The sequence below is a fragment of the Triticum urartu genome, chromosome 2 (assembly GCF_003073215.2).
Source record: "Triticum urartu cultivar G1812 chromosome 2, Tu2.1, whole genome shotgun sequence".
In the NCBI taxonomy this organism is placed as follows: Eukaryota; Viridiplantae; Streptophyta; class Magnoliopsida; order Poales; family Poaceae; genus Triticum; species Triticum urartu.
Window position 1 is genome coordinate 597,044,167 of NC_053023.1, and position 16,661 is coordinate 597,060,827.

General features: G+C 45.1%; 1 protein-coding gene across 1 annotated transcript; it reads right to left on the bottom strand.

Annotated features, from left to right (window-relative positions):
* Positions 1–378: 378 nt before the first annotated feature.
* LOC125539063 (sphingolipid delta(4)-desaturase DES1-like) lies at positions 379–3,184 on the bottom strand. Its single transcript, XM_048702425.1, has 2 exons — positions 2,802–3,184; positions 379–1,421 (listed from the first exon to the last, which is right to left on the bottom strand). The coding sequence occupies exons 1-2, from the start codon at positions 2,967–2,969 to the stop codon at positions 600–602; spliced, it is 990 nt and encodes a 329-aa protein (XP_048558382.1). The 5' UTR covers positions 2,970–3,184; the 3' UTR covers positions 379–599.
* Between the last annotated feature and the right edge of the window lie 13,477 nt (positions 3,185–16,661).

Genomic DNA, 16,661 nt, shown 5'->3' on the forward strand with positions numbered 1-16,661 from the left:
TAGATGTTTATGGCACAATTCTTGTTGAATACACCTGCTACGTACACGTCATGTGAATTCTTTTTTTTTAACCTACATGTTACACTTACCTGCTGAAGTCCCTTTGAATACACATGTATTGCAATGGACATGAATCTGAGTTGTAGCATGAAATTTGGTCTGTACGGTCGAGACCAAAGACCATCCCGTGAAGATTGAAGACCAAATAATGGAGAACCGAGAACACCGGACCGAGATCAATATATGATAAGCATGCTTGTGCGTATTCGAGAAAAAGAACACCGGACCGAGCAAAACAAAAAGACCAAACACCTGGGCTTACCACATGGTTCCAAAATATGTTTCTACTCTACAAAATATGTGTACTCTCGAAAAACATACTACAAAATCTGAAAATTTTGCTCCAGCGGAAAATACACAGCAGAGTTCATATGAAGCAACAAGTTGGTACAAGTGCCGGTTCCCTGAACACACAAGCAAAATGCCTTCCGAGTTAACAGTTCAGCAGTTCAGCGAGACAGTGGCCCAGCGCTCAGGAGTAAAACATCATCTAAAACAGCTATCTGTGGCAAAACTTAATCTACAGGCAGAGGCTTCTTCTACAAATCTTTCTTGGGCGCCTTCCTCTTCATCCGGCTGAAAGGGCCGACCGTCTGGTCCATGACGTACATGTATATCACCTGGCTCCAGGACCTGTATGATTTCAGACTGTCATAGTACTCCGGCGCGATCTCCTTCACCTTGTGCAGCTTGGCGCCGGGGATCCTGGGGAAGTCGTGGTGCTCGTTGTGGTACCCCACGTGCCACGTCATCAGGTTCAGCGGCCCGTAGTACGAGTAGGTCTCCTGCTCCGGGCTGAACACGTAGTGCTCCGAGATGAAGTGGCCGGCCATCGGGTGCATGCCACCGCCAAGGAACGTCGACAGGATGAGGTAGGCCAGCGACTTCCAGCCGTAGAGGTACACCATGGCCGCGTCGAGCGCCACCTGGATCATCAGGTTGGTGAACTCCCACAGGCCCGGAGGCTTCGGCTTCAGGAAGAGCGGCCTGAGCGCGTAGAAGAAGAGCTGGAGCACGACCCAGATGGATTTGCTGACGGTGTTCTTTACGACGTGCGCCTCCGTCTGGCTGGGGATGTCCATGTCGATCCCGTCCACGCCTTGGAACCGGTGGTGCTCCAGGTGGTATTTCTGGAATGTCACCGACATTGGGACGCCGATGGGGAGGTTTGCGAAGATGCCTAGCCAGCGGTTCAGGGATGGGGTGGCGAAGGCGAGGTTGTGGCTGAGCTCATGGATCGCGAGGAAGAGGTTGTGATTCAGAAAGGAACCGAAGAAGTAAGCGACCGGCAGTATCTTGGACCAGCCTGCGTCGCGCAGGAGCGTGGCGGTCCATAGCTGGAGTGAAACAACTGCGGCTATCTGCAATCAAAGTTCAGACGGATATGAAAATATATCAGTAATAAATTAGAATTTATGCTGTTTTTTATGGTGTTATTTTCACACACAAAGATGATCGGAGAAGTTTCCACATACAGATTCTCCAATTAATTTAGGGACTAACTCACTAATCATAATATTACGAACATCAACGTCCAACAAAACAAGGTCCCCTATTTTCCTACATGGGTCGTGAGATATAAGTTTTAGCATGAGATTATACGGCTAACTCAAGTTGCCAGCATGACTTGCCAAGGTGCATTGCAAGTGAGAAGTTCAAAGACCAACATAGTAACTGTTGGTCACGCGAACAGAAAAGCACCAACTTTGCACATGAAGCTGAAGTCTCACATTAGCAACGACAGAGGAAGAGCACCTAGTTGGTTCTGACAATTACAAAGGGAAGATGCAGAGGTGCAGTAGTGCAGTCGTACAGAAACACAATAACCATTTCAGGCAAGAAAAGCATGACATAACAGATTCAGGACCATTCTGCAGAACTCTGAGGCCAACAAAGTGCCAGATAATTTAATAATTTCTTGCCAGAATAGTGGTAGCAAATACTACAGACTATTGCAACATTAAACATGATGGCCCCCCTATCTCTAAGTGTTCTTCTTATTGATGATTTATCTCTTTTCCACCATAATACCCAAGTCTGTGGACATCTTAATTCGTTTGCCTGTACAGAAAGTTGCCCGGTTTCAGTCTACCAGAAATTTAATTCGGTCCACACAAACTCCTACTTCCTGGACTTGCAGTCATCAAGAGCGACATCACTAGAGACCTGGATGTGGAGCCCATGATCTAGATGTGGACATGTAACAACCAGGCTTTTGCTCAGGCCAACGAACATTGCATTAGATTGCATCCAAACAAAATGTTAGTCCGCTGTATAGTAGGAGTACTAAAGAAGGGACTAGGAAGATTGCGCGGGACGACATTCCACTTCAGTGAACGCGCACAAGTACACTAGAATACAGAAGATACACGGTACATCCAGTGAAGCTACACCGCATGAATGTGCTACACTATGCATCATCTCATTTATTTCCTAAGATAAAAGGGTAGCCACCCGTTTGGGATGAGTGGCCAGTTAATCAGACAAGAAAATACAGCAGTAGAGTAATTTTTTACTGGCTTTTTTCTGGAAGTTGTTAAAGTAAGCTGCTGCAATGAAACTTAAGGCTAGGAATCTAACTGCTTGGGCATATGGCAGGGAAAAAAGCTGAAGGAATAAAAACGAGACGACCACCACCACCACCACAATGCAAGCAAAACAAATCCACGCTTAAACCAGCAGAGAAGTCGATCTACGGAAGATCTCAATCTAAAAGGAGACTGGGAAATAGATCACGGCACCTTGATGAAGGCGAGAGGGTCCGGGCCGAAGAGCACCTTGATCTGCGGGTACTTGGCCAGGATCTCCCGGCGGCGCGACGCGTGCGGCTCGTCCGTGTACGACCAGAAGAAGTCCGTCGTCATCACGCCTTCCTCCTTCTCGTCGGCGTCCGCGCGTGTCGCGCCCATTGCTTCCTCTCCTCCGAAGGCTCCGGCAATGGCGGCTGCTCCTAGGCGGAAGAGACGGGGACGGGGGAAGGGTGGGCGGGAGCTGCGCGCTGGCCGGCTGCGTTGATTGGAGAAGCCCCGGCTATGGAGTTGGTCGGGGTGCTCGTTATTTGAGGGAGTCCAGTTCAGGTGGGGGTGCGGGCATGGGAGATGGACGTGCGCCCTGGACCAGGATATCTGCACGGAGGTACAGCGTGATGGAGTATTGGAGTTGGAATAGTGCGATTTTTTCACATGGGGACCCCGCATGTCTCTGACGCCATGGGCCCGGTTTTTTTTTTGATAGCTATAATTTTGTCGATAACTCCAAAGTGAGATCTCGAACTCGGAAGAACCGTAACTCTTTTGCGGTTGACACAGGCCCAATTACTACCTGAAATACTAATTAAGAAGCACTCTTTGTAATCACTCCCATCTTATGTGCGCCACTTTGTCGTAACGTAAGAGTTTTTTTTAATCTATTTATTCAAAACGTTTTATCTTTTAAATCGTGCATTCAAATTTCATTTTCAATGTTGAATTCCTTGTGTTGAGATCTTCAAAATTAGACCCATAGATTTTTAACAAACTTTTTTTTCACAAAAGAACCACACCAGGAGCATGTTTTTTCCTTTTCGAAAGCTGTTTCCGAGTGGCACGATCGTGCCTCTCGCCGAAGCAAATTGTGTCTCTCGCGGAAGCAAAATCGTGCCTCTCGCGAAAAGGAAAAAAACATTTTTTTTCCGTTTCTGAGAGGCACGGCCGTGCCTCTCGCGGAATGGAAAAGAAAAAGAAAATGCATTTTTTTCGTGTTCAAGAGGCACGGCCGTGCCTCACACAGAAAAAAAAATCCTTGCCTCTCACGGAAGCAAAATCATGCCTCTCATGAAAGAAATTTTTTTTTTGCTTTTTCCGTTTCCGAGAGGCACGAACATGCCTCTCACTGAAGCAAAAGGAAAAAAAATGTTTTTTTTGTTTTCGGGAGGCACGGCCGCGCCCCTTGCGAAAGCAAAAGAAAAAAACACGTTATTTCACGCAAAATATTTTTTTCGATTTTTATCGAAAAGCTAAGAAAGATAGGTGGGAAATCAAAAAAACCATCTAAAAAACCAAAAACACGCGTGGAAAAATAAAAACAAAATTCAGAGGGAGCGCCCAAAGCGCAACAAGTGGCGCGCTCTCAGTCCATCCCAAATGACTCTTGGGGAGGCTCCCGAAGGAGCGCTGCTCAATTAGTTGCTCTCATTAGTACCTCTTTTTTTTTCAAAAACAAGCCCAATTGCCTACATGGCTTCAATTTTTGGGCTTCACTTTTCCCCTTGAAAACTATCCTTCTAGAACTTTGAGCATATATTCCCCTGAAAAAGGACTTTTAACAGATGATTCTGCAAATGGATTGCATAGCAGATCTAATAGCCTAGGAGCCACATACCTCCTCATTTAGGGTTTCTTTTCCCTCGTTGGCGACAGTGGCGAAGTCAACCTCGAGAATCTGTTGGGTCATTGCTATTTTTTTGATATTTTTTCTTCACAGTGTACAGTAGATGCACAATGTTTTAGGCTATTTTCCTCAAAAGTTGTGGGATCAACGGACCTCATAGCCAACACATAGAAACACCACTGGTTGGCGATTTGCACCGATGGAACGAGATTGGTACACTGATCTTTACCAAATCGCCCCCTCTCACATGCAGGGACGGTGTTTTTTGTGCCAATGTCTGCAGACGACAGTCTGGTGGGCAAACCTGGCGATGCCAGCAAAGACTAGTTCTCCATCGGTGGTAGGGAAGAGGTATGCGATTGATGTGGAGGAGATGCTGAAAAACATAGAACAACTTGATGGTGAACTCAATGATGTGGTGGTCTGATACGTCTCCAACGTATCTATAATTTTTGATTGTTCCATTGCTATTATATTATTTGGATGTTTTGTGTGCATTAATATGTTATTTTATGTTATTTTTGGGACTAACCTATTAACCTAGACCCCAGTGCTAGTTTTTTTTCCTTGTTTTTGAGTTTTACAGAAAAGGAATATCAAACGGAGTCCAAACGGAATAAAAATTTCGCGATGATTTTTCTTGGACCAGAAGACACCCGGAAGACTTGGGGAGGGGTCAGAAGACTCACGAGGAGTCCACAAGCGCTCAGGGCGCGCCCTTGGCTTGTGGACCCCTCGGGAGTCCCCCAACCCTAATCTTTGCCCTGTAAATTCCCAAATATTCCCCCAACATCAGAAGCATCCATGAAAATAGTTTTCAACCACCGCAAGCCTCTGTTCCCGTGAGATCCCATCTTGGGGCCTTTTCCGGCACCCTGCCGGAGGGGGATTCTGTAACACCCACGATGCGGCTATATCTCCCATGTGTCGGGGCACGACTTAGAGGCATAGCCGCATGGTAGGCATGTCACAAGAGGGGTAATCTTTACACATCCCATGTACTAAATAGAAAGGGATAAAGAGTTGGCTTACAATTGCCACTTCACACAAATACAAGTTAAACATACATCATCCAGAGTACAATCAAGGTCCGACTACGGAACCAAAATAAAGGAAGACAACCCCAAATGCTAGATCCCCGATCGTCCCAACTAGGCTCCACTACTGATCAACGGGAAGCGAAACAACACAACGAACAAGATCTTCGTCGAGCTCCCACTTGCGTTCGGTTGTGCCACCTGCACTGGTATCATCGGCACCTGCAACTGTTTGGAAGTATCCGTGAGTCACGAGGACTCAACAATCTCACACCCGCGAGATCAAGACTATTTAAGCTTATAGGTAGGAAAGGGTAGTGAGGTGAAGCTGCGGCAAAGCACTAAGCATATATGGTGGCTAACATACGCAAAAGAGAGCGAGAAGAGAAGCAAAGCATGGCCGAGAAGCTATAAATGATCAAGAAGTGATCCTGAAACTACCTACGTTCAAGCATAACACAAGACCGTGTTCACTTCCTGGACTCCACCGAAAAGAGACCATCACAGCTACACACGCGGTTGATTCATTTTAATTAAGTTAAGTGTCAAGTTCTCTACAACCGGACATTAACAAATTCCCATCTGCCCATAACCGCGGGCACGGCTTTCGAAAGTTCAAAACCCTGCAGGGGTGTCCCAACTTAGCCCATCACAAGCTCTCACGGTCAACGAAGGATATTCCTTCTCCCAGGAAGACCCGATCAGACTCGGAATCCCGGTTACAAGACATTTCGACAATGGTAAAACAAGACCAGCAAAGCCGCCCGATGTGCCGACAAATCCCTATAGGAGTCGCACGTATCTCTTTCTCAGGACACACCGGACATGTCAAGCTACGAGTAAAACCAACCCTCGAGTTGCCCCGAGGTGGCCCCGCAGGCTGCCCATTTCGGACCAACACTCAGAACCCAAGGGAAGGTATATGGTGGTAGGTAGGCAAATGGTAAAACCAAGGTTGGGCCTCGCTGGAGGAGTTATATTCAAAGTGAATTGTCAAGGGGTTCCCATAACACCCAACCACGTAAGGAACGCAAAGTCAAGGAACATAACACCGGTATGGCGGAAACTAGGGCGACAAGAGTGGAAAAAAACACCAGGCATAAGGCCGAGCCTTCCACCCTTTACCAAATATATAGATGCATTTAAGTAAATAAGAGATAATAATGATATCCCAACAATATCCATGTTCCAACATGGAACAAACTCCATCTTCACCTGCAACTATCAACGCTATAAGAGGGGCTGAGCAAAGCGATAACATAGCCAAACAACGGTTTGCTAGGAAAGGTGGGTTAGAGGCTTGACATGGCAATATGGGAGGCATGATATAGCAAGTGGTAGGTATCACGGCATAGCAATAGAGCGAATAACTAGCAAGCAAAGATAGAAGTGATTTCGAGGGTATGGTTATCTTGCCTGCAATGTTCTTAGAGTTGACGAAAGCTTGCTCCTCGTTAGCGTACTCAACAGGTTCCTCGATCACGTACTCGTCTCCCGGCTCTACCAAAAGGCAAGAACACAAGAAAAGGACCAACAATCAATCACGGTGCAATGCACAAGCAACATGATGCAAAACATGGCATGACATGCGAGATGTGATATGCAATGCATATGCGTGCTCCGGAAGGAAAATGGTGAACAAGGCATCAACTTGGCAAACCAAGTGTGCCACTGGAAAGATGAGATGATTTCGGTCGAAATCGATATAAAGATCACCGGAAACGGAGGCACGATTTGCAAATGGCAAGCAAAACAAGAATGGCACAATTCTGCGATTAACAGCACGATGCCATCTAGAATGCAACAAGAAACTAAGCTACTGCACCCCAACATAGCAACAAAGTACATGGAAGTGATCTACTCAAGATGCTTGACAAAACATGAACACTGAGCTACGGCTAAATCACACAAGAGCAGGTTCAAACAAGCATGGAAAAAGTGCAAAAGATATCAGCTTCACAGACTTAGTGAAAATACTAACATACCAGAAATAACATCAGGAGGCCATGTTTAGAGCAATCAAACAACATGCTAAAGGAACTTATCATAGCAGAAAAAGGCATGTCATGAATATACTAAATGCATAGAACAAAAGACCCTTACTGATCATGAGCCAACAAGGCACAGAAGATATGATGGCACCATGTAAACATAGCAAGTTTTATTAACAGTTTCAGACTTAGCAGAAAATAGAGCATGGCATAAACAGAAAAATGAAGGCATCTTTGCGAGCTCAAATCACTCATCACAAAGTCTTGCGTGACAAGATAAGCATACTACCAGCAAGAATACATGTTCATGAAGCTAAACATGGCAAGAGCAAGTTCATAGCATGCATGGATCACTAGAAACAACCATGGCAAAATTGATCAACATGTAAACAATCTGCCAGGAACATTTTATAGCAAAAGTAGAGCAAGATTAAGACATACTAGGGCACTCCATAATTGCAAACAGGGCCATGGATGGGTATAGCATAACCATATTTCCAAAACATCCTTACTGAAGCAACTGAAAACAAGCATGGATATCACTGTAGCATCATGTTTACATGGCATAAAAATAACAGCAGAACAAGGACTTAGCAAAATCCGAAGTCCCTGAAATCAGCAATATCACGAAGGCTACTTTGCATGCTTGTTCTAGTCACCACATTGATCACAAAAATACATGGCAAGCACCCTTGTAAATATGACATGACATAGTTCAAAACACATGTAGAGCTCATGCCCATATGAAGCACACATCAAATGTGGCAAAAATGACAAATCACCCTAAACTGATAAGTAGCAGCAGTAAACATTTTATAGCACTCTTGCATCGATGATTTGGGCATCAAGATGGACTCAAACAAGCATGGCACAATGTAATGAAATGAATAGAATATCTCAATGAACATTTTGATATATCATGCGCATGAAACGGAGCTACGGTCATGAAGTTATGATGCAATGAACAGGGGCATACAATATGAGGGGAAAATGACTTAGAGAAAAATCAACCTCCGGAAAAAGTCGATGCGGGATCGGGCGGAGCGGGACGGCGCGGTGCAGGACGGATCCGACTGTTTGGTTTGTCGCATTGGTGGATCTGATCCACCCTGCTGTGGATCCGGCTCCGGCAACCTCGGCTCCGACGAGGCGCGGAGGAGGTGGCCGGCGGAGAGCGGCGCGGCGAGGAGGAGACGGCGGCGGCGAAGGAGCGCTGTGGTGCGGGTGGCGGCCGGGCGGAGCTGTGGTGGAGGCGGCGGCCGGAGCAAGCGGAGGTTGGGCGACGCGGCTCGCAGATCCGGCGAGGTCGCGGGAGGCGGCGGTGGCCGACGACGGAGGAGCGGCAGCACGCAGGCGGGCGAAGCGGCGACCGGGCGGCGGTGACGCGGGGCTCCGTCGGGCCCGGTTCGGACCGGCACGGGTCGAATCTGGGCATGGCGGGCCCGCGCGGTGGTGGGCATTGACCGACGGCGGGGTCGGTGACGTGGCACCCGTGGAGTGGAGGAGGGAGGCGGCGGAGGTGATGTGGCGCGACCCCATTGGTCAGGCGACGTGTCCGGCGGACATGTCCAGTGCGGGTGGACATGTCCGGTGGCGCGAGGAGGAAGAAGACTAGGGTTAGACCGCGAATTTGGACGGGGTGCACTTATTTATAGGTTGGAGGAGGTAGGAGTGTCCAAATGAGGTGTAGTTTTCGACCATGCGATTGTGATCCGACGACGGAGGACATGGGAGTGGTTTGGAAGGGTTATTGGGACGTTTTGGAGGGGTGTTGGGCCGCAACACACACGAGGCCTTTACGGTTCCCCGGTTAACCGTTGGAGTATCAAACGGACTCCAAATGGGACGAAATTTGACAGGCGGTCTATCGGTGGTGTACCAAGGCCACTTGGCAAATCTCGGTCCATTCTGAGAGCGTTTAACACCCGCTCACGAAAAGAGGCAAAAGGGGACGCCTGTGCACGTAGGAGTGTCGGATTGCAAAACGGACAACGGGGAAAATGCTCGGATGCATGAGACGAACACGAATGCAAAAGCTGTGCACATGATGACATGATATGAAATGCATGACATGAACAAAATGCAAAACGAAGACAAAACTCAACCACAAAAGAAATATCGTATCGCATCTTCAGAAAAGGCAAGAGTAGGAGTACAAATATGGAAAGTTGTTTCCGGGGCGTTACAGATTCGATCACGAAGGGCCTTTACATCAACCTTGCTGCCGTTCCGATGAAGCGTGAGTAGTTTACCACAGACCTACGGGTCCATAGCTAGTAGCTAGATGACTTCTTTTCTCTCTATGATCTTCAATACAATGTTCTCCTCGATGTTCTTGGAGTTCTATCCGATGTAATATTCTTTTGCAGTGTGTTTGTCGAGATCGGGTGAATTGTGGATTTATGACCAGTTTATCTATGAATATTATTTGAGTCTTCTCTGAACTCTTTTATGCATGATTAAGATATATTTGTATTTCTCTTTGAACTATCGGTTTGGTTTGGCCAACTAGATTGATTTTTCTTGCAATGGGAGAGGTGCTTTGTTTTGGGATCAATCTTGCGGTGTCCTCACCCAGTGACAGAAGGGGTAGCGAGGCACATATTGTATTGTTGCCATCAAGGATAAAAAGATGGGGTTTATATCATATTTCTTGAGTTGATCCCTCTACATCATATCATCTTACTTAAAGCGTTACTCCGTTCTTATGAACTTAATACTCTAGATGCATTCTGGATAGCGGTCGATGTGTGGAGTAATAGTAGTAGATGCAGAATCATTTTGGTCTACTTGTCACGGACGTGATGCCTATATTCATGATCATTGCCTTAGATATCGGCATAACTATGCACTTTTCTACCAATTGCTCGACAGTAATTTGTTTACCCACCGTATGTTTTCTTTCAAGAGAGAAGCCTCTAGTGAAACCTATGGCTCCGGGTGTATTTTCCATCATTTATTTTCAGATCTATAAAGCAAAAAATCCAAAAATACTTTGATGTAATTTATTTATATTTACTTTAGTTTGCTCTTTTATTTATCTTTTATACCTATCTCTATTAGATCTCACTCTTGTTCATGACCGTGAAGGGATTGACAACCCCTTGTTCGCGTTGTGTGCATGTGTTTGTTAGTTTGTGCAGGTGCATAGATTGGAGACTTGCTTGTGACTCCTACTGGATTGATACCTTGGTTCTTAACTGAGAGAAATACGGTCGGAAAGACTTGCTTGTGACTCCTACTTTGTTGCATCACCCTTTCCTCTTCAAGGAAAAAAATCAACGCAAGCTCAAGAAGTAACATGGTCGGAAAGGAGGAGGCAAAGGAATTTAAGGCCAAGGCTACATGTATGGTAATCACGAGGGTCAACAAGAACATAGGTTCCAGTTTGTCGATGTTTCTGATACAATGAAGTTTGTGTGGGGTTTGGCCCAGACGCCAAAGTTTTGTGAGGCGGGACAAAACTTGTTCATTTCTAGATGTTTGTTTAAGCGACTAGAGGAAGGTCATACACATGGGACCTTGGATCTTTTGGTATTCGATATGACCATTGAGGACTGCGATGGAATTAAAGGCTGATCCCGAGACGATCATGCTGGATGGACAATATGTGTTGGGCATATTCATAAGGTACCTAATCTCTGTCGCCATGATTTGGTGGTTGATTAGCTGGCGTGCATGATTGGGAAGGTAATAGAGGTACAACTCCGTCAACACTATACTATGGGGAGATTATGTGAGGGTTTGTCCTCGTGTTCTAACTACGAAGTTGTTGACCAATTCACGTGTGTTGTCAATTGAAGGAGTGGGTAGGCACATGTTGCTTGTGAAGTATGAGAAAATCCCATTCTATTGACAAGTGTGCAATTTGATGGGCACAACCACGAGGAATGCGGTGATGAGGTGTGGAAGGAGGAAGACAAAAAGTGGCAAAGATGGATGGTAGCACAAATTAGACCCATGACCTATGAGGCACCGACAGATGGCAGGGCTGCATCACACAAAGGACGTGTGCGAGGCCGAGGCGGAACCGCAAGGGGAGGCAAGCTCCATGGAAAATATCTTCAAAGGATTCCTTTCCTGAAAATAATGATAGAGATTGAAAGTGCAACTAATCCCTCGGGTGGTTTTGGTAATTCATAATGACATATATCCCATTGAACTAATGTCCATTCAAGTTAAAGATTTCAGGATGTTAAATGATTCACATGGCAAGGACTAGTGATTGTGGACCCCTCAAAATGCTAAGGACATGGATTGGCAAAAGCTCAAGACTCTACATTTTTGGTTAAGTGATCCAAGATCACATTGAGTCCATAGGAAATCCAATACTATTAAAAGGGGATGAGGTGTTGCTTAATGATCTTTTTGCTCAAGTGCTTAGTGATATTGCTCCAAAACCCTCAACCACTTTCTCCATCCAAATATGTCCAAACCCTACATTCCAACTCGGTTGCACTGAAATTTCCTATCTGGAGCCATCGAGTTCATCTGGACTTAGCCACTACCAAATCCTAAAAATCAGATCCACTGATATGGATCTCGGTCCCACCGAGATGGCCTTGCCAACGCTCTATTACTAGTTGCAATTATTTCGGTCCCACCGAGTTTTGCAATTGGTACCACCGAGATGGCTTGCCAACTTCCGTTGCCTTATTGCTTCACTTCGGTCCTACCGAGTTGATTCATTCGGTGCCACCAAGACGAGGTTTGCCCTAGCCATTGCACATTGGTCCCTCCGAGCTGTTCCAGTTGGTCGCACCGAGATTCCTAACGTTCATATTTTTACACAGGTCGGTGCCACCGAGATTTCTGATCGGTGCCACCGAGATTCCTGATCGGTGCCACCGAGTTGGGTCAAAAGTGTGTGATGGTTGGATTTCGTGTGGAGGCTATATATACCCCTCTACCACCTCTTACTTAGTAAGAGAGCCATCAGAACGTGCATACACTTCCACCATTCATTTTATGAGAGAGAAGCACCTACTCATGTGTTGAGATCAAGATATTCCATTCCTACCATTTGAACCTTGATTTCTAGCCTTCCTCAAGTTTCTTTCCACTCAAATCCTTCTTCCACGATAGCCAAATATGTGAGAGAGAGTTGAGTGTTGGGGAGACTATCATTTGAAGCACAAGAGCAAGGAGTTCAACATCAACACACTGTCTATTACCTTTTGGAGAGTGGCGTCTCCTAGATTGGTTAGGTGTCGCTTGGGAGCCTCCGACATGATGTGGAGTTGAACCAAGAAGTTTGTAAGGGTAAGGAGATTGCCTACTTCGTGAAGATCTACTCGAGTGAGGCAAGTCCTTCGTGGACGATGGCCATGGTGGGATAGACAAGGTTGCTTCTTCGTGGCCCCTTCGTGGGTGGAGCCCTCCTTGGACTCGCGCAATCATTACCCTTCATGGGTTGAAGTCTCCATCAACGTAGATTTACGAAAGCACCACCTATCGAAACCATGCCAAAAATTATCGTGTCCACATTGCGTCCACCTTCCCCAAACCCTCCCCTTTACTTACATGTGCAATGCCTTACTTTCCGCTGCTACACTCTTAGACTTGCATGTGTAGGGTGTTTCTTGACTTGTCATAATTGCTAAAATCTGCCTACAACTAAAATTGGGAAAAGGTTAGGTTTTATCTCGTTAAGTAGTCTAATCACCCCCTCTAGACACACTTTTGATCCTACAAGTGCTATCAGAGCTTTGGTCTCCATAGGCCTTGATTTCCATTGCTTTGGTGACCATAGCCTTGGTTTCACAACCTAGGAGAGTATGGAGTCTAGTGAGGGTAACTATCACCGTAGAGGTCCATATTTTGATGGTATAAATTTTGCTAGTTGGAAGCATAAGTTGAAAATACATATTCTTGGTCATAACCCCGCTGTTTGGGTTGTTGTTTGCATTGGCTTGCAAGGTGAATTCTTTGAGGATGGTAGAGAACTGGATTGTGAAGCGACCGCGGAAGAATTGAAGATGTTGCAATACAATGCTCAAGCTTGTGATATTCTCTTCAATGGATTGTGCCCCGAGGAATTCAAGAAAATCAGCCGCCTTGAGAATGCAAAGGAAATTTGGGATACTTTGGTTGATATGCACGAAGGTACCAACTCCTTCAAGGAATCCAAGTTGTATGTTCTTCAAAGTCAACTTGACAAGTTCAAGATGAAGGATGGTGAAGGAGTCGCTGAAATGTACTCTAGGCTTGCTCTCTTCACAAATGAGATTGTTGGCTTAGGAAGTGAAGAAATGACCGACAAGTTCATCATCAAGAAGATCCTTAGAGCCTTGGATGGAAAATATGATAAAGTGTGCACATTTATCCAAATGATGCCCAATTACAAAGATCTCAAGCCTGCGGAAGTCATTGATAGAATGCTTTCTCATGAGATGTCAGTCAAGGATAAGGAAGAGCTCCACAACAAGTCAAGTGGTGCATTCAAAGCTTCAAGTGATGCTCCTACAATATCAAGTGACAAGCTAGTCTCCAATGAGGAATTGAGTCTAATGGTGAAAAACTTCAACAAATTTTACAAGAGTAGAAGCAAAGATAGAAGCTCCAAGTCAAGGTCCTACAATGAGAAAAGATCTTCTAGTAGTGATCGTAATTGCTACAATTGTGGAAGATCCGGATACTACTCCAATGAGTGTACGGCTCCCTACAAGAAAAGAGAAGACTCACCAAAAAGGAGAAGTAGAATAGATTAATCACCTCATACAAAGAGAAGTAGTATAGATGATCGTTATGAACGAAGACCCTCTTGAAGAAGCAAGGATTCGAAAAGGAAGTGCAAGTTATCAAAGAGCTACACAAGATGAAGACATCAAGATCATGTTGGTGAATGGGTTCCGGCTCTGACTCTAACACTCACTCCGAGAGAAGCTATCATTCCGACTCCGACTATACTCAAGATGAAGGTGTTGCCGGTCTTGCACTACTATCATCCAACTCCCACAACATATTTGATTCACCAAATGAAGGAATTGGAAGATGCTTCATGGCTAAAGGCCCCATGGTATCACATCCCAAGTATCTTGATTTCAATTGTGATGAAGATGATTTTCTAGGTGATGATGATTTGGTTGTTGATAAAACTAGTGATGTGAGCTATAATGAACTTGCTAGTAATCATAATAGTCAAGATGAAACGAATGAAAATGCTTAAGGAGATTGAGCGCTTAACTAAATAACTAAACACTCTTAAGTTAGCCCATGAAACAACTCGAGAGGATCATAGAGAGCTCCTAAGAACTCATGAGAAGCTACGCTTCGAGAAACTAAATTTAGAGCAAGAGCTTGAGTTTCTAAAAGAAATCAATGACAATTTTCAAAAGAAGAGTTCTTATTACATTGCCAAACATCTCCTATTGTCTACTTACATGCCACAAGTTAAACCTAGTAACAAGAGCAAGAAAGATTCTTCTTCTAGAAACAATAACCATGTTAAATCCAATATTGTTGCTTCTAGTAATTCTCTTGATTCCACCAATGATTCTCTTAGACAAGTTATACTTGAGCAAGAAAATGGCTTATTGAAGGGAATTATAGATAAAGGTGCTTACAAGAGTCTTGCCGGGAGTAAGCAACTCAAAGAATCAAGGTGTTGGTTTTGAACGAAAGTTCAATGCCAATGGAGTTGAATGGGAAGAAGATTAATACCCCAAGACGAAGTTTGTTCCTCAACAAGAGAAGTATGACCCCACTTATTTTGAGGGAACACAAGATCAAGATGATCTTCTGCCACAAGACCGCACGCTAAAAGGCAAGGACAAACTTCAAGAAGAGATTGACTCATTTGAAGAAGCACCTAAAGCCATGGTCAAGTGGGTTCCCAAGACTTCATCAAGCTCCACTTCATCAAGTTCAACTACAACTCCAAGGATTCCAATCAAGTTGATGTGGGTCCCAAAGAACAAGAACTAGAGTGTTCTTAAGGGTGACTCCGCCAACATATTTCACTCATATTCATTTAGGCAAGTACTTGTGCAACCAACTTTCACATCTTGCACTAGTTCATGGAATCACAAACCCTCTTGTTGGTAATACAAGGGACAAGGTAACTCAATGCATTCATGGACATCATCATATGTGCTATTCACTCTATGTCTATGGATATCCTTGTATGTTCCTTGTGGGACTAACCCATGTAGGTATTGAAAGTGCAAAACTCCAAAGGCTTGCTCCGAACTCTTGATGGACTACATCAACATTGAGCATCCACATCTTCACTATCTACATGAAGTCATCATTGAAAAAACCCAAGGTTAGTTAATCCCTCCTTGGGGGATATCACATCTAGGGGGGATCTTTGCTCTAAAAATTGAGCTAAAGCATCTAATGGTGTGAACACATTAATGCTTTATGTAAAAGTGGTAACCCCACTTGTGCTTAAATGATGAGTATGACTTATGATCAAATGTTGTCATTTGACTCCTAAGTCAATATACTCATATATAGATGACCTAGTCATCGCCAATTGCTTGATAGATGCTAAAATTTGTTGTGCATGTTTGACACATATTTCATTTGCTATCTTATTGTGTGAGCATGTTGATTTGCATATTTTCTTCATTCGAGGACATCCATTTGTTGTTTTGATTGTCTTGGTTTTTCTGGCCAAGTGGATGTACGAGAATGCTAAGCACCTTCTCTAGCTATCTATGCATTCTTGTCTCAAACTATTTGTCGTGGTATTCTCACAGGGGGGGGGGTGCAGGACGACATATACCACAAGGTGGCTTAGTGCGTGGGCAAGACTGCTGCCGGAATATCCAGGGACGGGTATGCGAGTAGCACGCGCTAGTTTACCCAGGTTCGGGGCTCTCCGGAGAGATAACACCCCTACTCCTGCATGTCTAAGTATATATGTGGTATATCTGGTACAGAGTGCTCCTGGAGCTATATCCGAGGTCAGTGCCGTAGGCATCTGGCCTCGTATATGCATATGAGCACAAGTGAGAGAGTGGCTAGCTAGTGGCTGAATGGAGTGGTCGTGGTGGTGCTTGTGTGCTCATGTGTGAGTGCCCATGAGAGTGTGTGGATGGATGGATGGCTAGCTATATATAGTGGGAGCTAGCTTAGGATGTAAGCCATGTAGGCATGGTAGCTAGCCAGCTAGTGGCATGGTGGGGTGTCATCCTTGTCCCCTGGGTCACTTCATAAATAGTGCCCAGGGACAAGGGACACTGTACATGATGGCTGG